Source organism: Neovison vison, chromosome 4, assembly GCF_020171115.1.
Source record: "Neovison vison isolate M4711 chromosome 4, ASM_NN_V1, whole genome shotgun sequence".
Classification (NCBI taxonomy): Eukaryota; Metazoa; Chordata; class Mammalia; order Carnivora; family Mustelidae; genus Neogale; species Neogale vison.
The window spans coordinates 68,352,575-68,379,523 of record NC_058094.1 but is presented as its reverse complement, the minus strand read 5'-3'; the positions used below and the strand labels follow the sequence as shown (position 1 = coordinate 68,379,523).

The 26,949-nt window shown below is 35.2% G+C and overlaps 1 protein-coding gene across 11 annotated transcripts in view; it reads left to right on the top strand.

Moving 5' to 3' along the window:
* Positions 1–26,949, top strand: part of CSPP1 (centrosome and spindle pole associated protein 1) — a 170,944-nt gene that overhangs the window by 78,646 nt on the left and 65,349 nt on the right. For 9 of the 11 annotated variants that reach the window (XM_044245503.1, XM_044245500.1, XM_044245502.1 and 6 more), the window contains 5 exons: positions 7,810–7,903; positions 9,552–9,609; positions 11,337–11,545; positions 14,120–14,241; positions 14,575–14,653. In XM_044245503.1, coding sequence (XP_044101438.1) covers positions 7,810–7,903; positions 9,552–9,609; positions 11,337–11,545; positions 14,120–14,241; positions 14,575–14,653 — 562 coding nt within the window. The remainder of the gene's footprint in view (positions 1–7,809; positions 7,904–9,551; positions 9,610–11,336; positions 11,546–14,119; positions 14,242–14,574; positions 14,654–26,949) is intronic. The other 2 variants (XM_044245507.1, XM_044245506.1) reach the window with 1 other exon arrangement.

Genomic DNA, 26,949 nt, shown 5'->3' with positions numbered 1-26,949 from the left:
TAAACGGATTACTCTGCCCTGAAATTTTAATATTGAACGGCATAAATTTACCATTATTGTAATCCTGAAATTTATGCATGAATATTTGGTAAGACAGTAGACTCTAATGCTTAGGACAGACCATTTAAAATCATTTAATCCAGTGATTTATCTCATGAGTTACGCCCCTGCCCAGCCTATATATGTATGGAACCATAGGGAACTCCAGAGGTAGCATAATGAGATTGTTATAAAATTCTCATTTCAATTGAATTGAAATTTGTCTTCCTATAATTTTGCCTCAAGGATCTAATTTGGAGTCTTTTGCTTTATTTTAAAAATTAAAACAATGACTACTTAGAGCAAAAATAACAATATATTATAGGGTTTATAAAAGAATCATGGATTATTTAGAAGTATGCTTTTAAATTTTCAAATATTTGGGGATTTTCCTCCTGTCTTTTTATTATTGACTGCTTATTTAATTCCCTTACGATCCAAAAAAAGTTGGTATGATTTCATTTATTTCAAATTTGAATTTAAAAAATGTTTTTAATGGCTTAGAATATAGTTCATCTTGGTGAATTTTTAGTTTGTAGTTGAAAGAATGCGCATTATATGGTTGTTGAGTGTAGTGGTTTTTATATGTCAAGTACATCAATTGGTTGATAGTGATGTTCATGTCTTGTGCATATTTAATGATTTTCAACTCTTCTTCTACCATTTGTTTAGAAATGTTTTAAATTCTCTGTCTTAGTGTGGGACCTGGAGTGCTGGAGGAATTTTCTCAGTGTGCCTACACTTTAATTAATTTTCAGCAGAACCTGCCTGACTCTGACAGAGTGATTGCTGTTGCCTTTTCTTTGGTGCAAGGCTGATTCTTTGCATCTGGTTCTCAGAAGTGAGTCTCTCTCAGTGTTCCTGATGCTTCCCAGAGTAGTAGCCAAACTCTTCCTTTATGTTTGCGGAGGGTCTTGGGTGAGAATTTCCTACCCTTCCCCCTAACAGTAATAGAACCTCATAAGTGCAGAATGCTGGGTCCAGAAGGTTTTCTGCTGTTCAACCAGTAGAATACGGCTGTTGCTTTCTATGAAAGAAGGATTGGGAAAGCATGCAGTGTTATTTGGCCTCAGAATGGTCTCTTTCCTGTGTCTCATGTTGTCCTGTCTCCAGTCTCTCTCAGAAACATCTGGTGGAGGTGGAGAAGTGAGTGCAGACTCCTCTTGTGTCTGGGTTTTCCAGAGAATCTATGTTTTTACTCTAGCCCACAGAAAGCCTTTAAGAATTCATTAGCATTTCAGCTTTTCCTACCTCCTTTAAGGCAGCTGCCTACTTCTCCACATTCTAGGAAAGGTAAAAAATTTGTTGGATTATCCCATCTCTCTTTGAATTGGTTTTTACTATACCCTTTGGAATTCACTTCATTTGGTTGCTTATAACCTCAGCTCTCTGATGGGCTTTTTAAAAGTTACAGTTTTATAGATGCTTTTTTCCCATTGTAGGGTTTGAGCAGTGTTCTCTTGTATCTTTCTGCTAAGTAGAAGCAGAACTCCCCATTTTTTTTTTTTAAATAACAACTTCTATTTCTTCCTCATTATGGTCCTATTAAAATATATATATATATATATATATATATATATATATTTTTTTTTTAATGAATCTTTAAAAAAAAAAAAAAAGATGGGTGGTACACCTGGGTGGCTCAGTTGGTTAAATGGCCAGCTCTTGCTTTTGGTTCAGGTCATGATCTCAGAGTGCTGGGATCAAGCCCTATGTCAGGCTCCAAGCTCAGCTGGGGAGCCTGCTTGTAGGTTCTTTCTCTCCCTCAGCCCTTCCCCCTGCACACATTCTCTCTCTCAAGTAAATAAATCTTTAGAAATACATATTTTTAAAGTTTTATTAAACCCAGTTGATTTTTATAAAATATATTTTTTGAAGATTTTATTTATTTATTCAACAGAGAGAAACAAGTAAGAGAGGAGGGAACACAGCAGAGGAGTGGGAGAGGGAGATGTAGGCTTCCCACTTAGCAGGGAGCCCGATGCCGGGCTTGATCCCAGGACCCTGACATCATGACCTGAGCTGAGGGCAGACACTTACCGACTGAGCCACCCAGGCGCCCCTTTTTTAAAAATATTTTTTTAAAGCTTTTATTTATTTGACAGAGACACAGCAAAAGAGGGAACACAGTTTTTTGTTGTTGTTGTTGTTTGTTTGTTTGTTTGTTTAAGTGAGCTACATGCCCAACGTGAAGCTTGAAATCTGGCCCCAAGATCAAGAATCACAGGCTCTACCTACTGAGCCAGCCAGTTGTCCCTGTGTTCCTATTTTTATTTAATACTTGGGCATAGTTCTGATAGCTAATTTAATATCTTTGTTGTTCCATCGTCTGTTGTTCATGTGTTTTTTCTTGAAAAAACAGTGTCAGGCTGTTTTCTTCATCTGAATCTTGAATAGGGGAGAATCTACTTCTAAGCACATTCACATTGTTGGCAGAATTCATTTACTAGTTGCTGTATTACTAAGGGCCTTGGTTTCTTACTGGATGTTATTGGAGACTGCCCATAGTTCTTAGAGGGCATCCATAATTTCTTGTCACGTGGGCTTTCTTACCATGGCTGCTCACTTTATTATGCCAGCAAGGAGGATCTCTAAACTCAGAGAGGGCTTTTACCTGATTATATCAGGCTCACCCAAGATAATCTCCCTTTTGATTAATTCAGACTTGAAATTTGATCTGGAATTGGGACCCTAATCACATTGGTCTTTTTACCTTGTCATATTCTGTTGGCTGGAAGCAAGTCATAGGTCCTGCCTAGGGGAGAGTTTTATACAGGGAATCAGCACCAGAAGGCAGGGAATATGGGATCTATCAGAATTTTGTCTATCACAGTCACATTTTTCTGATACTGAAGAACTAACCTTTTTGAGGTCTTTTTTTAAAATTTTATTCGGGACATTGTAAAGTAGCCTTCTTCATAGGGGGAGTTTGGTTCTATTACTATCAAATCACCTTTCTGGGGGCTCTTCCTTGAATAGGAGACCACTGAGAACTCCTATTCCTGGCTAAAGCTGGAATTTCTACTTTGGGGTGTCCAAGAATTTTTCAGTTTGTGTCCTTCATAGTTTTTTGTCCAGCTTATTGGAGTTTTATCCTGTGCATTTATGGATGATGCATAGTAAAGTCTGAGGTTTCCCCTCCACAGACTTTTTTTTTTGCCCAGAGTAGAGCTGAGTGTGGGGCTTGGGCTCATAACCCTGAGATGAAGATTCAGATGCTTAACTGACTGAGCCACCTAGGTGCCCCTGAAGCTCTTTTGCTTCTTTTTGAAGCTTTGCCCTACACTTCCAGACATTTTATATTTTATTTTATTTTATTTTTAAAAAGATTTTATTTATTTGTTTGACAGAGAGAGACACAGTGAGAGAGGGAACACAGGCAGGGCGTGTGGGAGAAGGAGAAGCAGGCTTCCCACTGAGCAAGGAGCCGGATGCGGGGCTGTATCCCAGGACCCTGGGATCATGACCTGAGCCTAAGGCAGAAGACGCTTAATGACTGAGCCATCCAGGTGCCCAACTTCTAGACATTTTAGCCTCCTGAATTTTTGTCTTTATCTGATTTGCTTAGTTTTCTGGCTTTGTTTGGTTCTCCTTCCCTGTACCCATGGTCTGGAAATTGTATTCAGGCAGAAGTGGCAGTGCTTAAAGGGCTCATCTTAATTTTCCTTCACTGTTATTATAGTCTTGTATTACCTATTGTCTAGTGTCTGAAAAATAATTATTTCATATTTTGCCTAGTTTTATTATTTTCTTTTTATGGTAGGAGGTTATATTCTGTGTTTATTACTCCATAATGATCAGAAGCAGAATGGATCAATCTACTTTGATGTAAAACATTATTAAGCTTGCTTAATATAATCATCTTACTCCTATGGGAGCTTCACTGTTGCTAACATTTAGGCTTAATGGGCACACTTAGATGCTCTATAGTCACTGATGATAGGGAGACTAATAATTAAGGTAGTAGAGAAATTGCTGGTTGAGTTGCATTTTTGATATCCAGTGATTGTGTGGTATTCCAGAAGATGCATATCTAGATTAGGAGTGTCATTATGATATGCAGTAATAACATTGATGAAAGAAATTGAGGAGGACACAAACAAATGGAAAGATATTCCATGCTCTTGAATTAAAAATTGGTATTTTTAAAAAAAGATTTATATATATATATATATTTTTAGAGGTAGGGTGTAGAGAGAGAGAGCAGGTGCAAGTGTGCAGGCACACAGAGGGGGAGAGGTGAAGGAGAAGAGGAAAAGAATTTCAAGGAGACTCTGCTGATTCTGGAGCCCTATGTGGGGCTTGATCCCACAACCCAGAGATCATGACCTGAGTTTAAACCAAGAGTTGGATGCTCAGCTGACTGAACCACCCAGTCACCAGTAGAAGAATTAGTATTATTAAAACATCCATACTACTCACAGCAATCTACAGATTCACTACACTTCCAGCAAAATTCCAATGGAATTTTTTATAAAACCAGAAAAAAATAATACTAAATTTGTATTGCACTACAAAAGAGTCAGAAATTTTGAGGGGAAAAAATACAAACAAAACAAAACAACAACCCTGGAGGTATCACAATTCCAGATTTCAAGATAGTCCCACAAAGCTTCCAGTAATCAAAACAGTATGGCACTGGCATAACAATGGACAGATCAGTTTCCCTCCCTCCCTCCCTCCCTTACCTTTCTTCCTTCCTCCTCTTTCTTTCTTTCTTTCTTTCTTTCTTTCATTTTTTCTTTCTTCAATCTCTTTAATAAATGGTGCTATGAAAACTGGACAGCTACAATTTAGAAGACTGGAACTGGACAGCTTTCTTATACCATACACAAAGATAAACTCAAATGGCTTAAAGACTTAAGTGTGAGACCTGAAACCATAAAAGTCCTAGAGGAGAACACAGACAGTAGTATCTCCAACATTAGATGTAGCAACATCTTTCTAGAAAATGTCTCCTGTAAGGGAAACAAAATAAACTATTAGAACTACACCAAAATAAAAAGCTTTTGCACAGCAAAGGGAAACATCAACAAACTGAAAAAGCATCCTACTAAATAGAAGATATTTGCAAATGATACATCCAATAAGTGATTAATATCCACAATATAAAAGGAACCTATACAACTCAACACAAAAAAAAAAAAAAAAGAAAGAAAAGAAAAGAAAAAAATTGGGACGCCTGGGTGGCTCAGTTGGTTGGACGACTGCCTTCGGCTCAGGGCGTGATCCTGGAGTCCCGGGATCGAGTCCCGCATCAGGCTCCCAGCTCCATGGGGAGTCTGCTTCGCTCTCTGACCTTCTCCTTGCTCGTGCTCTCTCTCACTGTCTCTCTCTCTCTCAAATAAATAAATAAAATCTTTAAAAAAAGAAAAGAAAAAAATTGGTGCCTGGGTGGCTCAGTTGTTAAGGGTCTGCCTTCAGCTCAGGTAATGATCCCTGGGATTGAGTCCCACATCAGGATCCCTGCTCAGCAGGAAACCTGCTTCTCCCTCTCCCACTTCCCCTCCTTGTGTTCCCTCTCTTGCTATCTCTCTCTGAGTCAAATAAGTAAAGAAAATCTTTTTAAAAATTGATTAAAAATGGTCAGAGCACTTGGCTAGATATTTTTTCTAAAGAAGACCTACAGATGACCAAAGGACACTTGAAAAGATGCCCAATATCAGTAGATGCCCAGTATCACTAATCATCAGAGAAATACAAATCAAAACCACAATGAGATACCTTAAACTTGTCAGAATGTCTAAAATGAAAAAAGAAAAGAAATAATATGTTAGGGTATAGAGAAAAAGGAACTCTCAAACACTGTCGGTGGGAATGTAAATTGGTACACTGGGGAAAACAGTATAGAGGTTCCTCAAGAAGTTAAAAATAGAAATGCAGTACTCGGGGCGCCTGGGTAGCTTAGAGGTTAAGTCTCTGCCTTCAGCTCAGGTCATGATCTCAGGGTCCTGGGAAAGAGCCCCGCATTGGGCTCTCTCTGCTCAGCAGGGAGCCTGCTCCCTGCCCTCTCTCTGCCTGCCTCTCTGCGTACTTCTGATCTCTCTTTCAAATAAATAAATAAAATCTTAAAAAAAAAAAAAGGCAGTATGATCCAGTGATTCCACTTTTGGGTATTTACCCCAAGAAAATGAAAACCCTAATTTAAAAAGATATATGTACCCCTATGTTTATTGCAGTGTTATTTACAGTAGCCAAGATGTGAAAGCAACCTAAGTGTCCATCAGTTGACAAAAGGATAATGAAGTGGAATATGCAGACAGGGGATTATTACACAGCCACAGAATGAATGAGATTGTGCCACTTGCAAAAACCTGGATAGAGTGAGTTGTTATCATGGCTAAGTGAGATTAGTCAGAGAAAGACAACTATCATATGATTCCACTCATACATGGGATCTAAAAAAACAAATGAATAAGCAAAAATGTGGAATCAAACCCAAAATATAGAGAACAAAGTGATGATTGCCAGAGGGGAGCAGAGTGGGAAGATGGGCAAAATGGATGAAGGGGAGTGTCAGATACAGACTTTCAGGTATGGAATGAATGTCATGGGAATGAAAGACACAGTATAGGGATTGTAGTCAATGATACATAAAAACATTATATAGTTACAGATGATAGCTATACTCCCGGTGAGCATAGCATAATGTGAAGACTTGTTGAATCAATGTTTACAACTGAAACTAATGTAACATTGTCAACTGTAGTCTAAAAAAATCACAGTAATCACTAAATCATGAGCGGAGAGAGGGCGAATGGGGAGACTAATCAGGAGGTTATTGCTGCAATTCAGGTGAAATGTAGACAGGTCCTATCCAGAGTTAAAGGTGGTGAGAATAATAAGAGGATCCACACATGAAGTGAATAAAGAGATAATGAGCATTCAAAGTTACATGAGGTTTAGAGGGTTGATATTATTGTTGTTACCAGAAAAACAAAGAGGAGCGACTGCTTTTGAGGTGTTCAATTTGGACACACTTACCAAATTTAAGGGGCTTGTAGGAGTTATTAGTGATGATATCATCCCAATTATTAGAAAAATGGGGATGGGGATTATTATTCTTTTTTTTTAATTTTTTAAAATTTTTTTCAGAGACAGACCAAGTGTGCATGTGAGAGGTGGGGAGGGGCAGAGGGAGAGGGAGAGAGAATCCCAAGCAGGCTCTTTGCTCAGTGTGGGGCCCCATGCAGGGCGGGATCCCATGACCCTGAGGTCATGAACTGAGGTGAAATCAAGGGTCAGATGCGTAACTGACTGAGCCATGCGGGCTCCCTTAGAGTATTCTTTTTCTTTTCTTTTCTTTTTTTTTTAAAAAGGATTTCATATATTTATTTGACACAGAGAGAGAGAGATCACAAGTAGGCAGAGAAGCAGGCAGAGAGTGGGGGGAAGCAGGCTCCCTGCTGAGCAGAGAGCCTGATGTGGGGCTTGATCCCAGGACCATGAGATCATGACCTGAGTCAAAGGCAGAGGCTTAACCTACTGAGCCACCCAGGTGCCCTGAGTATTCTTTTATTTAAGGTTTTTGACTAAGTTTAGAGGTTTGGGAAAGCGTGATGTGTTTGGTGATTGACATATAAAAGATACTCAGAAATTTTGAAATTAATTGAAGAGGTAATATACAATTTTGCCTTTTATAGTTTCTGCATGTGTCGTAATTAATTACTCTTTGATATAATTAAAAATGGAGGCTTTTTAAAATCTAAGTTTCTAGTTGAAGATGTTGCTTAAGAGTTAAAATCTTTTTTTTTTCTTACCACTTTCTAGGAAGTGAAGATAGAGAACTTATTCAGAAAAGGAAAGAGAAATACAGACTAGAACTGTTGGAACAGATGGCTGAACAACAGAAGAATAAGAGACGGTAATGAAGGTTTGCATTTAAAAAAGATGTTTGAACTTAAAATGCATTTATGGGGGCACCTGGGTGGCTCAGTGGGTTAAGCCTCTGCCTTCGGCTCAGGTCATGATCTCGGGGTCCTAGGATCGAGCCCCGCATCGGCCTCTCTGCTCGGCAGGGAGCCTGCTTCCTCCTCTCTCTCTCTGCCTACCTCTCTGCCTACTTGTGATCTCTGTCAAATAAATAAAATCTTTAAAAAAAAAATGCATTTATGGAGGGTATATGGTGGCTTAGTCATTTGGGAATCTGACTCTTGATTTTAGCTCTGGTCCTGATTTTGGGTCACTTGTCAGCCCTGCAGAGGACATTTGAGGTTCTTCTCTCTCCCTCCCCCTGCTCGCATGTACTCTTTCTCCTTCTCTCTAAAATAAATAAATAAATAAATGAATAAATTCTTTGAAAAATGCTTTTGTGTAAAATGATATGGTGATGACAATTATATAGTAAAATATGGGAATATTTTTCCCAAGATGATTATGTGTTTGTAAGTCACTTCTATTTCAGCCTCTACATTCTATATCAGCTAAGGTAATAAATACTATATGAGCATTCATTTATGGTGCCGTAGGTAACAGATAATAGACTTTTTGTATATTCTATAACAGGCCTTTTATATACCTTTGGTTATTTCTTCAATTTTTTATTTAGAGTAGCATTTAATGTTATCTACATGCCCACAAATATGAAATGGAAGTATTTTGTTTTATAACAATGTGAAATTATAAGCATACCCATAAATGCAATATAAAAAAATAATCACGATAAATCCAGATAGATTTATATTGTATACAACTCTTAGTGTTTTTTTTTTTTTTTTAAGATTTTATTTATTTATTTGACAGAGATCACAAGTAGGCAGAGAGAGAGGGAGGGGGAAGCAGGCTCCTTGCTGAGCAGAGAGCCCGATGTGGGGCTTGAGCCCAGGATCCTGGGATCATGACCTGAGCCGAAGGCATAGGCTTTAACCTACTGCGCCACCCAGGTGCCCCTGACTCTCAGTGTTTGTAATCTTTTTTGTAGAAATAGTTGCAAAATAATAATTATAGTTTACAATTAGGAATAGATATCTTGTTTCCAGAGAATTTGAGGCCATATACTATTAACTTTTAGTTTTGCCTTTTTTCCTCTATGTTAGAAAAGGCCATTATCTATTGTTTTATCTTAGTCATTTCTAACATCATTTTTTTTTTTTTTTTGGTAACATCTTTTTCTTAAAAACTCTTTAAATACTTTAAAAGTATGATATTAATTTTTAATTATTTACCCTTTAGTCAACAAAACATATACATTCCCTAAACATTTTTGTTTCTCAAAGTCAAGATTTTGTTTTACTTCTGTAATTCTGTGAGAATTGCTGAGGCTTTGAAGTACTCCAGGCACTAGTTTTAAGACTTACTGTAAGTCAGTTTACATGTGAAATCTAGTTTATTTTGCACCAAATAAAAAATGTAGTTTTCAGAATTATTTAAGATTTTATTGTCAGTTAAAGGAATTACTTGTACTTGAAGATGTTACTGAATGAACTTTGGGTTTGAGTTTGTTTTAGTAGTGATTATGATTTTGGTAGTGTTTGCTATAACTGTTTAATATACAGAATTTTAATTTTGTTCAGAGAAAAAGATATGGGACTCAGTGTTGCAGCTTCTGGAGTACGAGACCCTGAGAAATCAGTAAGTGTTTCTGGCATCTTTTAGTGTTTACTCTTTCATTTAAATAAGCCTCAGTGGTAATGACAGGTAGAGATAGAAGGTATTGGGCAAAATATAATAGTAGACCAGTTTGAGTAGTAATGAATTCAGTTCTCATAAAACCTAAGTCCTAACTCTTACTTATTTATTCCTCTAAGATAATTTTTCCTTTTTCATATGTGCTTTTTTGTTTGTGTGTATGTGGTTTTTTTTAAAGTTTGTTTTAAATTAGTTCTTTCTGCTTTGTTCACAGGTGCTATCCAGGGGAAAGTTATCTCAGTTTAATTTGCAATAAATGTTAATATTTTTCTCAAGTTTATCTTACCACTCTTGTTAGATTGAATGATTTCCAAAGAAACAGAAATCTTTGATTCTAGTGTTTAAGCATTTTAGTAATTTTTATTTACTCTAAAACTAGAGACATAATAATCTTGTTTTTACTTTAATTTTGCAATTCTCATCATTTAGTGAAATGAATTACATCATTGCAGTTAAGTAAGGAGGAGGTAATAATTTATTGCTCTTCTCAAAATATGCTTTTTCTGTAGTGGGATATGCTAAGGCAAGTTTTTATCTTTGATGACTAAGAAACTTTAATTTCATTAAAAAGTTCATTCTTAGAATAGAGCAACTTAAAATTATTCAACTTTAGGCAACTTTTAAGTATATCCTCTGCGTTATTCATTTAAAGAAGTTTAATACTGTGCTAATATTACTCTAATGTGCTTTTTGACTGCTCATAGAATAAAACTTTTAGATTAATCTGAGAAATCATTCCTGAGGAATTAAATATGGTGGGGAAGAAAGGATAATTCCAAAGCTAAATATATTTTCCTTTATCAGTGAATACCTGTGAAATAATTTTCACAATCAAAAACTTTCTTTTAAAATCTTGAACTTTTTAATGTAATATGGTAGTATGTTAAACATTTAATTTAATTTATGGATACATTATATATAGTTTATATTAGTATTTGATGGGCATTCTTATTTATATCTGAATGAAGCAGCCTTAAGTGCCAAGTTGCTTTATGAGAATAAATAAGAACATTAGATACAATAGTTAAACCATTTCTTTGGGGTTTACTTTTGATGTCAAATTTTAGGAAAAGATACATAAATGATGTTCTAAAACAGGGGTTAGGAAACTGTAGCCTATGGCCAAATCTAGTTGCTTCCTATTTTTGTAAATAAAGTTCTATTGCAGCACACACTCACTTATTATTTAGATACTGTTTTGGGCTACTTTGGTGCTATCATTGAGTTGAGTAGTTCGGAGGAAACTGCATGTTTTGCAAAGCCTGGTATATTTTCTATCTGGCTCCTATCAGAAAACATTTGCTGACCATTCTAGAGAATACTTGATGTCAGAAAAGGCAGTTGGATAGAGAAATAGCACAGTGTTATAGTATAATAGAGTTTTATATTTAGAATTAATATCTGGCTCTAGTTCTTGCTTGATTACTTATTAATGGTGAGGCCTTAGGTGATTTATATACTTTCAGGGAGCCTCATTTACCCCATTTATAAAATAAGGATTAGATCTTCAAAGTCTTTTATAGTTATAAAAATTCTTTTATTCTGTTACTAACTAAAGTGCCTGTTTACAATCTGGGATAGAGGGTCTTTTGAGGTTCCTTCCACCTTTAAATTTCTACCTTTAAATTTATGATTATATGTAACAAACAGATTTTTTTTCTTTATTTTAGCCTGATAGACTAAAGCAGTTTAGTGTGGCACCAAGACGTTTTGAAGAGACGATACCACCTGAAAGACCCAGAGTAGCTTTCCAGACACCTCTCCCTCCTTTATCTGCCCCATCTGCCCCACTCATCCCATCAATTCACTCCACCCCATCTCAGAATGAAGATTTGCTCAGTGGACCCAACTGCACCCTTGGTGAAATGGTGCCTCCCAGGTGCTTGTTTAAAATGTTTTGTGTTTGGGAATTAGGTAAGGTATCATTATATTACAGGTTTACAAGGATTTGCTGAAGCAGATTAAGTTGTCCTTCAGAGATATTTCTATGATTAACAGCTTCTGGGAAAGAATTTCTCTTAAAATTTGTGTTGTTAGTCTTTTCTCTTATAAAAACAAGGGAAATCATTAAAACATTCTTTTACTGTTTAAAGATGCTTTAATAGTTTTAGACTGTGTAACTAACTGCATTTAGTATTTAGTTTTAGGTTACATTTTGGAATATCTGTTATTAAAAGCTTTTTTTTTTTTTAAGATTTTTAACATACAAGAAGCTATACATTTTCTTCAATTTTATAATTTCCACTTGGCAAACACTGATTACTTCTTTCAGTTTAAGCGGAAAAAAATTTCTCATGTGGTTCTTTTGTATATATTGCTTTATTTTGGCTTCTATTTCCTTCAAGTCTCTCTGCAATTACTTACAGGCTATGCAACTCAAATACCTGAAATAAAAAATGTTGAGATTATAAAACCTATAACTTAGGTATTAGGGTAAGGATTTGATTTTTATAGATAAAAGGCATAATGCTATATGAGACTGTACATAAAGAAAATTTTCTTGTGAACATTGGTATTTTTCTGGACGGTGCTATTTTCCCTTAGTAGGATTTGAGCTTGTTTTTTTGCTTACTATTAATGTATTAATTATAGGAGAGTGTTTAATTAAGTGGTTTTCTTTTTTAACATTGATATTTTCTGTGCTGTATAATTTTGATTCCACCTAGTGTTTTGAGTCAGGAAGTCATTAGATGAAACAAACAAAAGATCTAATAAACACAGTACACACAGTGCTACAATCTGTTAGTTGTAAATGAAAGACTAAGTTCTATAAATAATAGAATATTATATATATATATATATATAAATATATGTAAAGATATATATAAATATATATATAAATATATATATAAATATATGTAAAGACTATATTTTCTGTGCTATACTTTCTTTCTATAAAGAAAGAAAGTGTGCTATAATTTCAGTAGAACTTAGTCTTTATATAGAACTAAGTTCTATAAATAATAGAATATTATATATATATATAAATATATGTAAAGACTATATTTTCTGTGCTATACTTTCTTTCTATAAAGAAAGAAAGTGTGCTATAATTTCAGTAGAACTTAGTCTTTCATTTACAACTAACAGATTGTAGCACTGTGTGTACTGTGTTTATTAGATCTTTTTGTTTGTTTCATCTAATGACTTCCTGACTCAAAACACTAGGTGGAATCAAAATTACAGAGCATAGTATGATGGTCTCCACAATGCTTTAGGGATTAAAATGGTTGGCTCCACTGTCTGCAATTTTGGGAATACTACACCTTTATAAAACTTCAGTTTTCTCATTTGTACCAGTGAAATAATAGTCTTTTTTTTTCTTACCTACACTTCCAGAGCTGTTGTAAAGATCAGATTCTGTATAAATCTCTATACAAATTTAAGATATAATGATGTTGACATTTCCTATCATAGCATTTTCTCTCGACTGCTTTGTTGACGTACCTATGCAGTGAGGTTAGTGAAGTTAGACACATTGAGTGGCCAGTAAGTGTGAAAAATACTAATAATTGGAGAGAACTTGAATGCCTTCTTAGCTCTTCAGAATTGTTTTTGAAGTATTCAACAAGGGATAATCTGTTAAGATACACTCAAAAGGGAAGACATTCCAAAAAAAAGGAAGACATTCCATTCCAGGATGCCTCCTTTTCTCTTTCTGGTCATCTAAAGGAATTTGCCTTTTCCATTTTTACTGTTAGAAAGTATTGCCCTGGTGCAAATAGAGAGATGTTTCCTAATCAGCAATGAAGTGCAGAAATAGAGGTCTTCAAAAGTTTATGAAAGACAAAACATTATGTTCAGACTTCACTGTTAAGTGGCTTCTCTTTCACATTATATATGACTTCCTTTGAAAGAACAATAAATTATTTTAGAATTAAAAAAGTACATTCTTTCCCCCCAGTCAAATGGAACCATTTATAATCCCATTTATATCTATTTGCCATTTCTTCCTGCATTATCATTCTCTTTGTGACTCTAGCAACATGGCAGAAGCATTGTCTTTTCTAGAAAGCCTTACTTCTTTCCTCCTTTCCCCTATGTGATTTAAATGTCCCTGTTCCATATTCCTACAGCACTGTGTATCTATATTGTTTTAACTTCATGCTGGGCTGTAATTGCCTATTTATTTCTGTATTACTTTGAGGGACAGGGACCACGTTTGTTCAATACTGGCATAGAGTGACTAATTAGAAATGAATTGTTATTCAAAGTTTTTGTCTTACATAAGTGTTATAATTTAAATTCTGAGATGTAGTATATTTTGCTTTTTGAATCCTAATTTTTGATGAGATTAAGCAAGATGATGGTCTTTTCTAAAGCAGCAATAAGGTTTTCAATAAAATTGTGCAAAAGAATTATGTCTTGATTTAAAAAAATTGCAGTGAAATATGAGAAAATTTTTCCAATTTTTTCTTTTTTTTTTTTTTTTTCCAATTTTCTTTTGATACAGGATTGCACCTCTGCCTCCTCCTCCCCTACTGCCACCTATAGCTACTAACTATCGGACTCCTTATGATGATGCATACTATTTTTATGGGGCCAGGAATAATTTGGATCCCAGTCTTGCTTATTGTAAGTTATCTATAGGCTAAATATTTTTTCCTAGTGATTCAGTTAGGAAAATTATTTTTTTGTAAGCAAAAATAAATAATTTGAAAAACCACAGCTTTACTTAATTCAGATATTCGTATTTATTGACTTAAAAATGCCCTATTTTAAAACTCAGCTTTATTTCATAGTTACTTGTTTTTTATTCAAGTGGTTTCTTGCAATGTTCTTTGCTAACTCCTGAGAAGGAAATACGAAATTTTTCCCTTAGGTAACATTTAGTGTGTGACTTTTTCTTTAGGAATAAAATGTAAATAAATGGGTACTCTGAAATAAATGTGTTTGTTTTCTTTTAAGATGGTTCAGGAATGATGGGAGTACAGCCTACAGCTTATGTTAGTGCTCCTGTCACCCACCAGCCAGCACAGCCTATTATGTAAGTTATTAAAATAATAATTTGTCTTCCATAGAATCTATTGTTTTTCTTTCAGAACAAATCTAACTTAACTGTCAATTATTGCATAACCAGTATATTCAAAGTATTGCTTTTAAGTCAATGTTTCATAGAAAGTACTTTTAAAAAATTAAAAAGTATTTTAAAAAATTTAAAAAAATTAAAAAATGTTTCATAGAAAGTACTTTTAAAATACTGAGAGAAACCTTATTTTCAACATTAGAAAAGTTATGCATACATATTGAGAAATAAGAATAGAAAAAGCATTGGGCGCCTGGGTGGTTCAGTGGGTTAAAGCCTCTGCTTTCGGCTCAGGTCATGATCCCAGGGTCCTGGGATCGAGCCCCACATCAGGCTTTCTGCTCCGCAGGAGCCTGCTTCCTCCTCTCTCTCTCTGCTGCCTGCCTCTCTGCCTACTTGTAATCTCTGTCAAATAAATAAATAAAATCTTAAAAAAAAAAAAAAAGAGAAAAAGCATATGAAAAAATTGAAATCCCCTATAATCCCCATCCAGTGATAGGTGAATGTAACTGAGCATTCAGGAAGTCTTATTTAGTCACAATATCATATACACAACATACACCAAAATTATCTTATATTGTTTATATTGTTCTGTAACCTTTTAAAATTAAAAATATATCATAAACATCTTTTCCATGTCAATAAGTATACTTTATAGCATTATTATTTAAAATTAAACTTTTTATTAGAGATAATTATAGATTCCCATGATGTAATTATAAGAAATAATATAGAGACATCTTGTATTTCCTATACCCAGTTCATAATGCTAAGAAGATATCTTGCAGAATTGTGGTACAATGACATAGCCCAAATATATGACATCGGATACATTCAAGATACAGAACATTACCATCATCACAAGGATCCATTATCATGCCCTTTCAGCCACACCTAGTTTCTTCCTGCCCCTACTCCAGCCATAGGCACTAGGAACAACTAATCTGTTCTCCATTTCTTTAATACCGTTTAAAAAATGCTACGTAAACATGGAATCATATATGTAACCTTTCGGAGTTTACTCTTTAAAATCAGCATAATTCCCTTGTGATCCATCCAGTTGTTGAATGTATAAATTGTTTATGCTTATTGCTAAGTATCATTTCATTGTATGTTTGTACCACAGTTTAAACATTTCATCGTTGAAGGACATTTAAGTTAGTATGAATAAAGCTGCTGTAAATATTCGTGTACAGGTTTTGAACATAGCCTTTAGTTCTTTAGGATAATTGGTCAGGAGTGTTATTGTTGGGTTATATGGTAGTTACAACTTTGTTTTATGAGAAACTGCCAAACTTTTCATAGAGACTGTACCATTTCACATTTGTATTGGCAGTGTATTCAGAATCTGGTTTCTTTACATCTTTACCAGCATTTGGTGTCATGACTTTTGTTTATGCCACTTTGATAGGTGTGTAATGATACATCATTGGGGTTTTAATTTACATTTCTCTGCTAGTGATGATGCTTACTATCTTTTCATGTATTTATTTGCCATATATTTGATGAACTGTCTCTTGATATTTTTTATACATTTTATTTTACTTATTTATTTTTTTAAGTAGTCTCCATGCCCATGATGGGGCTTGAATTCACAACCCTGAGATCAAGAGTTGCATGCTCTACTGACTGAGACAGCCAGGCGCCCCATTTTTTACACATTTTAAATTGGAGTTGTTGGGTTTTTTTTGAGTTTTTGAGGGTTCTTGATATATTCTATATACTAGTTCTTTGTCAGATATTTGGTATGCAAGTATTTTCTGTCAGTCTAAAACTTGTCTTTATCCTTTGAGTAGGGTGTTGCATAGAGCAAAACTTAAATTTTGATCAAGCCCAATTTATCAGTTTTTCCTTTTATGGATCGTATTTTTAGTGTCAAATCTAGTATTCTTTTTCTAGGCCTAGATCCTAAGGATTTTCTCTGTTTTGTTTCCTTTTTCCCCTTTCCCTAAAAGTTCTATAGTTTTTCATTTATGTCCATGATCCATTTCGAGTTAATTTTTAGGTAAGATGTGACGTCTAGATTGAAGGGTTTTTTCCCTCCCCTATGGGTGTCTGTTGGTGCCCAGCATTATTTGTTAATAAGATTACTTTTCCTCTATTGGATTACTTTTGCATCTTTGTCAAAATCCACTGGACTAATTTTTGTGATTCTGTTTCTGGGAATCTGTATTTTATTCCATTGATCTGTGTGTTTATCCACGCCAGGAGCATTGATTATCATAGTGCTGTAGTAAGTTTTGAAATTGGGGAAGTGTGAGTTCTCCAAATTTGTTTTTCTTTTCCAGGGTTGCTTTGGCTGCTGCAGGTCCTTTGCATTTCAATGTGAATTTTAGGATAAGCCAATTTATGCAAAAAGTCAGTTGAGATTTTTGGTAGACATTATATGGAATCTGCAGACCTGCTCAGTATTGCCTTAATTTTTTTTCAATTTCTTTATTGTGGTAAAACACACATAACATAAAATTTACCATTTTGAGCATTTTAAGTGTGTAGTTCAAAGGTATTAAGTACATTCATATTGTTGTGCAACCATCACCACCACCTGTTTCTAGAACTCTTTTAATTTTGTAAAACTGACTCTACCTGTTAAACAAACATCTCCTTATTTCCCCCTCCTTCTGCCCCTTTCTGTCTCTGTCATTTCAAATACTTTAGATGCCTCATAGAAGTCAAGTCTCATGTAACTTTTTTTTGTGTGTGTCTGGCTTATTTTACTTATCATAATGCTTCAAGGTTAACCCATGTTGTGGCACAAGTCAGAATTTCCTTCCTTTTTAAGGCTGAATAATATTCCTCATATGTAGATACCACATTTTGCTTATACATTCATCCGTCAATAGGCACTTGGGTTGCTTCCATGTTTTGCTGTTGCAAATATACAGCTGTGAACATGGGTATACAAGTATGTCTTCTGGACTTCGCTTTTGGTTCTTTAAAGTATATACCCAGAAGTGGAATTGCTGGATCATATGGTAATTACCTATCAGGTAACCATCATACTGTGTTCCACTGCCGCAGTACTATTTTTCATTCCTATCAACTGTATATGAGGGTTCCAGTTTCTCACCTCCTCACCAACACTTGTTATTTTTGTTTTATTTGAGAAGAGCCATGCTAATAGATATGAATTGTTATCTCATTGTGATTTTTATTTGCATTTCCTTACAATTACTGTTGTTGACTGAAGCTTTATGTGCTTATTGACCATTTGTCTGTCTGTGGAGAAATGTCTGTTCAAGTCATAGTTCATTTTTTAATTGGGTGTTTTGGTTTTTTGGTTGATGAATCTTGAGTTCTCTTTTTTTGTGGATATTAATTCCTTATCAGATTAATGATTTGCAAATATATTCCCCCATTCTTTGTGTTGCCTTTTTACTTTGTTGATAGTACCTAGCAACACTATCAATGCACACAAAATTTTAATCTTCATGAAGTTTTATTTGCCTTTTTTTTCTTTTTTGGCTGTGTCTTTGGTGTCCCATCCAAGAAATTATTGTCAAAACCAAACTGTGAAGCGTTTTTTTTTTTTTTTAAAGATTTTATTAATTTATTTGACAGACAGAGATCACAAGTAGGCAGAGAGGCAGGCAGAGAGAGAGGGGAAGAAGCAGGCTCCCCACTGAGCAGAGAGCCTGACTGGGGCTTGATCCCAGGACCCTGGGATCATGACCCCGAGCCAAAGGCAGAGGCTTAACCCACTGAGCCACCCAGGTGGCCCCAAATTGTGAAGATTTTGCTTTATGTTTTCTTCTAAGAGTTTTATAATTTTTGGCCTTACATCGAGGATTTTGATCCATTTGGTAGGAAGCGTTAAGGACCCAGCTTCATTTTTCACATGTGACTATCATTTTCTTAGCATCATTTGTTGAAAAGACTGTACTTTTCCTATTGTATGTTCATGGCATCCTTGCAAAAATTATTTTACTTTGCATGCATGCATTTAGTTCTGAGCTCTATTCATTTGTTATATATGTCTCTTTATGTGCCACTACCATGCTGTTTTGATTACTGTAGCTTTGTGGTAAGTTTTAAAATCAGGAAGTATGAGTCCTATAGCTTTTTCTTTTTCAAAAATTTTTTGGCTATTTGAGGTCCCTTGAGAAAATAAAAGTAAGGGTGTCCTCTGCAAAAAAAAAATCATTGAGTTTTAGATAAGGCTTACATTGAATATGTGCATCACTTTGGGTAGTATTGACATCTTAGCAGTATTAACTCTTCTAATCCATGAATGGGGTACATTTCCATTTATTGTCTTTTTTAATTTCTCTCAGCAGTGTTTTATAGTTTTCAGTGTATGTACAAGTCTTTTACTGCTGTTGTCTTTGATACTATTATATTGCATCAAATATTCTGTTCCCTTTGATGCTATTATAATTGGAATTGCTTTTGTAATTTCCTTTTCAGATTATTTATTGTTTGTGTATAGACATGCAACTGATTTTTTTAAATAAATTTAAAAATTTTTTATAAACATATATTTTTATCCCCAGGGGTACAGGTCTGTGAATCGCCAGGCTTACACACTTCACAGCACTCACCAAAGCACATACCCTCCCCAATGTCCATAACCCCACCCCCCTTCTCCCAATTCCCCTCCCCCCAGCAACCCTCAGTTTGTTTTGTGAGATTAAGAGTCACTTATGATTTGGAAATAAAGCTTTGCTTGACCTTCAAAAAAAAAAAAAAAAAAGAGTCACTTAGATTTGTTTCCCTCCCAATCCCATCTTGTTTCATTTATTCTTCTCCTACCCACTTAAGCCCCCATGTTCATGCAACTGATTTTTGTGTTAACTTTGTATCCTACCATTGCTGAATTTGTTTTACTAACAGGTATTTTTTTGTGTGGGGGATTTAGAGTTCTCTCTGTATAAGATCATGAGTTATCAACTAACAGAAATTTACTTCTTACATTCCAATTTAGATGCCTTTTACTTATTTTTATATCCTAATTGCTCTGGCTAGAACTTCCTATACTACGTTCAATAAAAGTAGAGAAAATGGGTACTTTTGCTTTGTTTCTGAACTTCGAGGAAAAGCTTCCCGTCTCTTAAATATGGTATTTATTATGTTGAGGTAGTTTCCTTATCAAGAAAGATTGTTGAATTTTATTATTCTTTTTCAGCATCAGTTGAGGTGATCATGTGTTTTTTTTCTTTCTTTCTGTAATGTGGTATATAGTATTGATTGATTTTTATATATTAGCCATCCTTGTATTCCAGGAATAAATCCTCCCTTGACCGTGGTGTTTAATTCTTTTAATAGGCTTTTAAATTTAGCTTGCTAGTATTTGTTGAGGATTTTTACATCAGTGGACACAAGCAGTATTGGTCTGTAATTTTCTTGTAGCATCTTTGTCTGGTTTGGATATAAGGGTAAAGCATGTGTTAGGTTGTCTTCCCTCCTATTCAAGGTTTTGGAAAAGTTTGAGAAGGATTGAAATTAGTTTTTCTTTTAAGTGTTTGGTAGACTTTACCATTGAAGCCATCAGGTCTGTGGCTTTACTCTGTCAGGAAATTTTTGATTAATGATTCAATTTCCTTACTAATTATAGGTCTTTCCAGACTTTCTATTTCCTTATGGTTTAGTCTTATATTTTAACAATATTAAGTCTCCAATCCATGAATGTGGAATTTCTTTAAAATTATTTGGGGTTTTTAAATTTCTTTCAACAATGTTTTGTAACTTTTAGACTATTTAACTTCTGTTTATTTATTCCAAAGTATTTAATACTCTTCGGTGTTGTGAATGGAATTGTTCTCTTAATTTCATTTCCATATTATTCATGGTAGTTTGTAGAAATACAATTGAATTTTGTGTATTGATCTTGTATCCTGCAACTTTGCTGAACTCTTTAACAGTTTTTAGTGGATTTCTTAGCATTTTCTGTATGCATGATTATGTCATCAGTAAATGAAGATAATTTTATTTCTTCCTTTCCTTCTTAACACCTTTTATTTCTTTTTCTTCATTAATTGTCTTGCTTAGAACCTTCAGTACAATGTTGAATATATCTTATGAGAGTGGGTATCTTCATCTTATTTTGATCTTAAGTGGAAGGCATTTATAACCATTAAGAATGATGTTAGTTACAGGTTTTTTGTAATTGTCTTTATCAGATTGACAAAGTTTCCTTTTATTCTTTGTTGATTGTTTTGATCATAAATGGCATTTAGAATTTTAACATATTTCAACATATTTCTAAATTAGAAGTTGAGTTTTGCCAGATGGTTTTTCTGCATTTAATGAGATGCTTCAAAGGTTTTTGTTCTTTATTCTATTAATATGGTATATTATATTAATTAGTTTCAGATCTTAAATCAACCTTGAATTCATGTGATAAATCCCACTTGGTCATGAAGTACTATTCCTTATTATGTGTTGCTGGATTATTCAGTTTGCTAATTTTTGGTTGAGGACTTTTGCCTCTATATTTATGAGTGATATTATTCTTTGGTTTTGTTTTCATGTCAGATTTTTAAAGAATTTTTTTATTTATTTGAGAGAGAGTGGATGAGTGGGGGGAAGAAAGAAGAAGGAGGGAGGAAGAATCTTAAGCAGACTGTGAGCTGATGGTGGAGTCCAGTGGGGGGCCCAGTCCCACAACTCTGAGATCATGACCCAAGCTGAAACCCAAGACTTGGGTGCTTCACTGACTGAGCCACCCAAGTGCCCGTTCATGTCTGATTTTGGTATCAGGATGGTATTAGCCTAATAGAGTTAGTTGAAAGTGTGCCTCCATTTTCTGTTTGGGGTTTGTGAAAGATTGTTGTTAATTCTTTCATTGTGGTAGAATTTACCAGGGAGTTAATTGGGTCTTGTCTTTCCTTTGTGGGTAGTTTTTTTTTGTTTGTTTGTTTTTTGTTTTTTATTTTACTAATTCAGTGTCTTTACCTGATGTCAGTTTATTTAACTTTTTCTTGTATCTGTTTTGGTAGTTTGTATCTTTCTATGAATTTACCTACGTAAAGATGATCTAATTTGTTGGGATAGTGTTGTTCATGGTATTCCCTTACAGTCTTTCTAATTTTTATAAGGTCAGTAGTGATACTCTTTCTTTTTTTCCTGAATTCAGTAATTTTAGTTTTTTTTTTTTTTTTGGTCATTCTAGCTGAACTTATGTCAATTTTGTTGATCTTTTTAAAGAATTAACTGTTGATTTAGCTGATTTTCTCTCTTGTGCTTCTAATTTCCACTTCATTTATTTCTTCTCTGATCTTTTTGTTTCATTCATTTTGCTTTCTTTGGTTTCAGTTTGCTTTTAAATTTTCTAGTTTTTGAGGGTGGGAGGTTAGGTTATTGATGTGATGTCTTTTTTTAGTGTATATAAATATAAATTTTTCTCTGGGTACTATTTTAGTTGCATCCCTGACATTTTGTATGTTGTTTCTTTATTTTCATTCACCTCAAAGTATTTTCCAATTCCTTAAGAAGGGTAGACATGGTATTGACTATCCGGAAATCTAGGAAAAGGAGAAAGGAGATTTCGAAGACTGGAACAAAGGGAAAAATCATGAAGGGAGACATCTTGACCCAGCATTCCAAGAAGAAGATGAAACCCTTACCAGTACCAAGCCCAAGAGGAAAAGGGTATTGCCCAAACTCAAGGTCCCGTGAGGGAAAGGGATTGATGGTCCTAAGACCAGAAGGACCCAGAAGAGGTGTCCCTCCAATGGTCGATACACTGATTGTTGATTGAGCCCAGTACTGGGGCTTGATTCTGCCATGGGAAATCAGCCAACACTTAGTAATAATTCCTAATGCTCAAGATCTCACAGAGTCCTCTTAAAAATGAAAATTTTGACTCACTTAATATTGGTTGACAAGGAGATCTGGTTGAGATGGATCATGGTAAGCAGTGTCCAGCCCTCATATATAGGACCACCAAAATGTTAAGGTGGCCTGGTGATATGGGTGACAAAGAATTGCACAAATAGTAGAGCCATAAGCAGGACAGAGTTTATCCACTTTCTCAGGGGGAGAAGAGGGACCAGACATTAGGTGAGATGTTGGCCCCAAGTTTCTGTCAGGCTGAACCCTTTAAGGGTTTTGAAGATGTGAGAGGATTGTCCCTATGTCCAATTTCTCCTCTAATTTCTTAGTGATCTGTTGGTTACTTTAGAGTGTGTTGTTTAATTTCCACAAAATTGGGGTACCTGGGTGGCTCAGTCGTTAAGCGTCTACCTTTGGCTTGGGTCATGATCCCAGGTCCTGGGAATTGTGAATTTCTCAAATTTTCTTTTCTTACTCACTTGTGGTATAATTCTTTTGCAGTTAGAGAACATACTTTGTATGACTTCAGTCCTTTTAAATTTAATGAGGCTTGTTTTATAACCTACATATGGTCTGTGCTGGAGAATTCTGTATAAACTTGAGAAGAGAGTGTATTGTCCTGAGTGGATCATTCCATCAGTATGTCTTAGATTTAGTTGGCTTATAGTATTATTTTTTGTATTTCCTTGTTGATCTTCTATGTAGTTGTTCAGTTGTCCTATCTATTATTAGAAGTGAAGTATTGAAGTCTCTATTATTTTTGATTTCTCTGTTCTCTTCTGTTTTTGCTTTTTATATGCTAAGTCTCTGTAGTTATGTACATGTATGTTTATTATTTCTTAATGTTAAGTTGACCCTTTAACGGTATAAGAGATTCTTTTTTGTGTCTACTAATGGCTTTTGACCTTAAGTGAATTTTTCTGTTATAAATTTGCTACTCTTGTTCTTTTTTTTTTTTTTTAAGCTTGCATGCTATATAATTTTCCATGTCTTACTCTCAATTTATTTGTGTATTTGAATCTAAAATCTGTCTCTGCAGACAGCATACCTTTGAATCCTGGTTGTTGCCCTCTATCTCCCTTGCACATGCCTTGTCCCCTGGCCCACCTTTTTGTGTTAGCTTCTGCCTATATTTATGTATAGTGCAATTCTTATTAAGATAGGATTTTTGTCAGCTATTTTGCTTTTTAAAAAAACAACTCTTTGTTTTTCTTTTCCTTTATTAATGCCTTCTTTTATGTTAAATATTTTTTCAAAGATTTTATTGATTGGTTGGCTGATTGATTTAGAGAGCATGTTCATGCACCTGCCAACCAGGGAAGGGGAGAGGGAAAGGAAGAGAGAGAAGCAGACTCCCCATTGAGCACAGAGCCTGATGCTGATGCAGGACATGTGAAAGAGTTAGATGCTGGGATGCCTGGGTGGCTTACTTGGTTGGATGTCTGCCTTCAGCTTGGTTCATGATCCCAGGGTTCTGGGATTGAGTCCCACATCGGGCTTCTTACTCAGCAGGGAGGCTATTTCTGCTTCTCCCTCTGCCTATTGCTCCCCCTGCTTGTGCGCGTGCTCTCTTTCTCTCTAACAAAGAAATAAATAAAATCTTTAAAGAAAAAAAAAAGATGCTTAACCACCTGAGCCACCCAGGTGCCCTTATATTAAATATATATTTTTTAAAGATTATGTATTTATTTGACACAGAGAGAGATTACAACTAGGGAGAGAGACAGGCAGAGAGAGAGAGAGAGAGGGAAGCAGGCTCCCTGCTGAGCAGAGAGTCCGACTTGGGACTCGATCCCAGGACTCTGGGATCATGACCTGAGCAGAAGGCAGAGGCCCAACCCCGTGAGCCACCCAGGCGTCCCAAATATTTTATAGCATTCTTTTTTAATTCTCTTTTAGTTATTATTTTTGTGGGCTTTTTTGTTTTTGTTACAGATTAAAATTACTGTGTTAATTTATTTTATTTTATTTTATTTTTAAAGGTTTTATTTATTTATTTGACAGAGAGAAATCACAAGTAGATGGAGAGGCAGGCAGAGAGAGAGAGAGAGAAGCAGGCTCCCTGCCGAGCAGAGAGCCCGATGTGGGACTCGATCCCAGGACCCTGAGATCACGACCCGAGCCGAAGGCAGCGGCCCAACCCACTGAGCCACCCAGGCACCCTTACTGTGTTAATTTAAAAGAACTGAGTTTAGGTCAATATTAATTTAAAATAGTAAAAAGTTTTTTCTCCATTATTCCTTCCCTTTTCCTTGATGCCTTTGTTTTCACACAAATTACATCTTTTGTACACTTAAACTTGTCAACACAATTTTATAGTTCTTTTTTTTTCCTTTCTAGTTCCTTTGTTTCTTTGTGTATTTGTCTTTTAAGTTAGAGAGGAATACACACTAAAAACAGATTTTTAATATCTTTTATCTTTGTGTATGTATAGTTACTGATGTTCTTTATTTCTTTGTGATTACTCTAGTTACTGTCAAGTGTCTTACTTATTTCAATCTTAAGTGCTCCATTCAGTATTACAGGACATGTCTGTTAGTGATGACTTCTCTGAGTTTTTACTGAATGGCTTAATTAGCTTTCATATTCTAATTTTACTTTTATTATTGAAGGATAGTTTTCCTGGGTATAGAGTTCTTAGTTAAAATTCTTTTTCTGTCAGCATTTTGAATGTCATCTCCTTGCCTTCTCATCTTCATGGTTTATGATAAGCTGTTAATCTTACTGAAGATCCCTTATACATGATGAGTTGTTATTTTCTTGCTATCTTCAAGATTCTCTTTTTGTTTTTAGGCAGTTGGACTATAATGTGTATGTGTATGGATCTTTGAGTTTTCCTGCTTAGAATTTGATAAGCTACTGAATGTGCTGATTAATGTTTTTCATCAAATTTGGGAAATTTTCAGCTATTATTCAAATATTCTTTATGTCCCTTTCTTTGTCTCCTTTCTTTCTGAGATTCCTATTATGTGTATATTGGTATACTTGATGGTGTCCCCCAGGGTCTCTGAAATTCTGTTCATTTTTCTTCAGCATTTTCCCTTCTGTTTCTTAGAGTGGATAATCTCAAGTGTCTTATTTTCAGGTTCAGTGATTGTTTCTTCTGCCTGCTAAACTCTGCTGTTGAGACCCTCTAGTGAATGTATCTTTTCAGTTTTTGTACTTTCCAACTCTGTAATATCTTTTTTAAAAATAATTTCTCTTTGTTGATATTATTTGGTAAAACATTGTTCTTTTCCTTTCCTTTAATTCTTTATATATAGTTTTCTTTAGTTTTTCCAAGGTATTGTAATGCCTCATTTAAAGTCTTTGTCCAGCAAGTCCAACAGGTGGGTTTCCTCAAAGACAGTTTGTATTGACTGATTGCTTTTTCCTGTTTATTGTATATACCTCCCTGTTCCTTTGCTAGTCTCATATAAATTTTTTAGTTCTTGAAAACTGGATATTTAAAAAGAAATGTGGCAACTGCAGAAACCTGATTTTCTCCTTTCCTAAGGCTTATTGTTGCTATTTGTCATTGTGGCTCTTTTTAAAGTAACTATTGTGAACTAATTCTATAAAATTTATATTCTTTGTTATATATGGCTACTGATGCCTCTTCTGGGTTAGCTTAATGATTAGCTCATGACTGGACAGAGATTTCCTTAAAGGGCTTAAATTTCCTTAAAAGACTTAAATCTGTAATACTCTTTGTTGAGTGTTTTGTGTTTGTGTTGGGGCATGTTCAGGACAATATTCCAGCAATTTCCATCTCTGCTTTAGCTTTTACTTCTAATAGCATAGAGCCTCAATACCAGCAGAAGTGAGAGATCAGGGTGTTCTCACAGCTTTTCTGGATATCTGCTAACTCTGCATATGCATGTGACTTTCTGGAGTCATAGGAATATGTTAGTTTTTCAGGTCCCTGTGGATATGTTTTTCCCTAATTTTTCTTTTTCTTTTCTTTTCTTTTTTTTTTTTTTTTTTTTGAGGGATTGGTCAGGCCTTTGCTTGCCCCAGTGGTTTTGCTGCCACAGATACTGCAGTGTTGCACAATTGCTGCTGATTTTCTTTTCTTTTCTTTAAGATTTTATTTATTTGACAGAGCGAGAGATCACAAGTAGGCAGAGAAGCAGGCAGAGAGAGAGGGGGAAGCAGGCTCCCGCTGAGCAGAGAGCCCGATGCGGGGCTCGATCCCAGGACCGAGATCATGACCTGAGCCGAAGGCAGAGGCTTAACCCACTGAGCCACCCCGGTGCCCCTGCTGATTGTTTTCTACAAACACTTCATGATAAGAATATTTATACTGAGCAAGCTCTTAAGTATGCTTTAAATAAAGGCAAGCTTTTCTAGGGAGCTGCCAGATAGGTCAAAAGAGACATTTTCCTAGAAATTGGCTCTTGGGGGAGCTCCAAACCTGTTCTGCATTTCCAGTGGCAGTGCTGCTGGTTTTTACAGCTGCCATTTGTGGCAGGCTGTTGGATTTTAAGGTTTCGGTAGAGCTA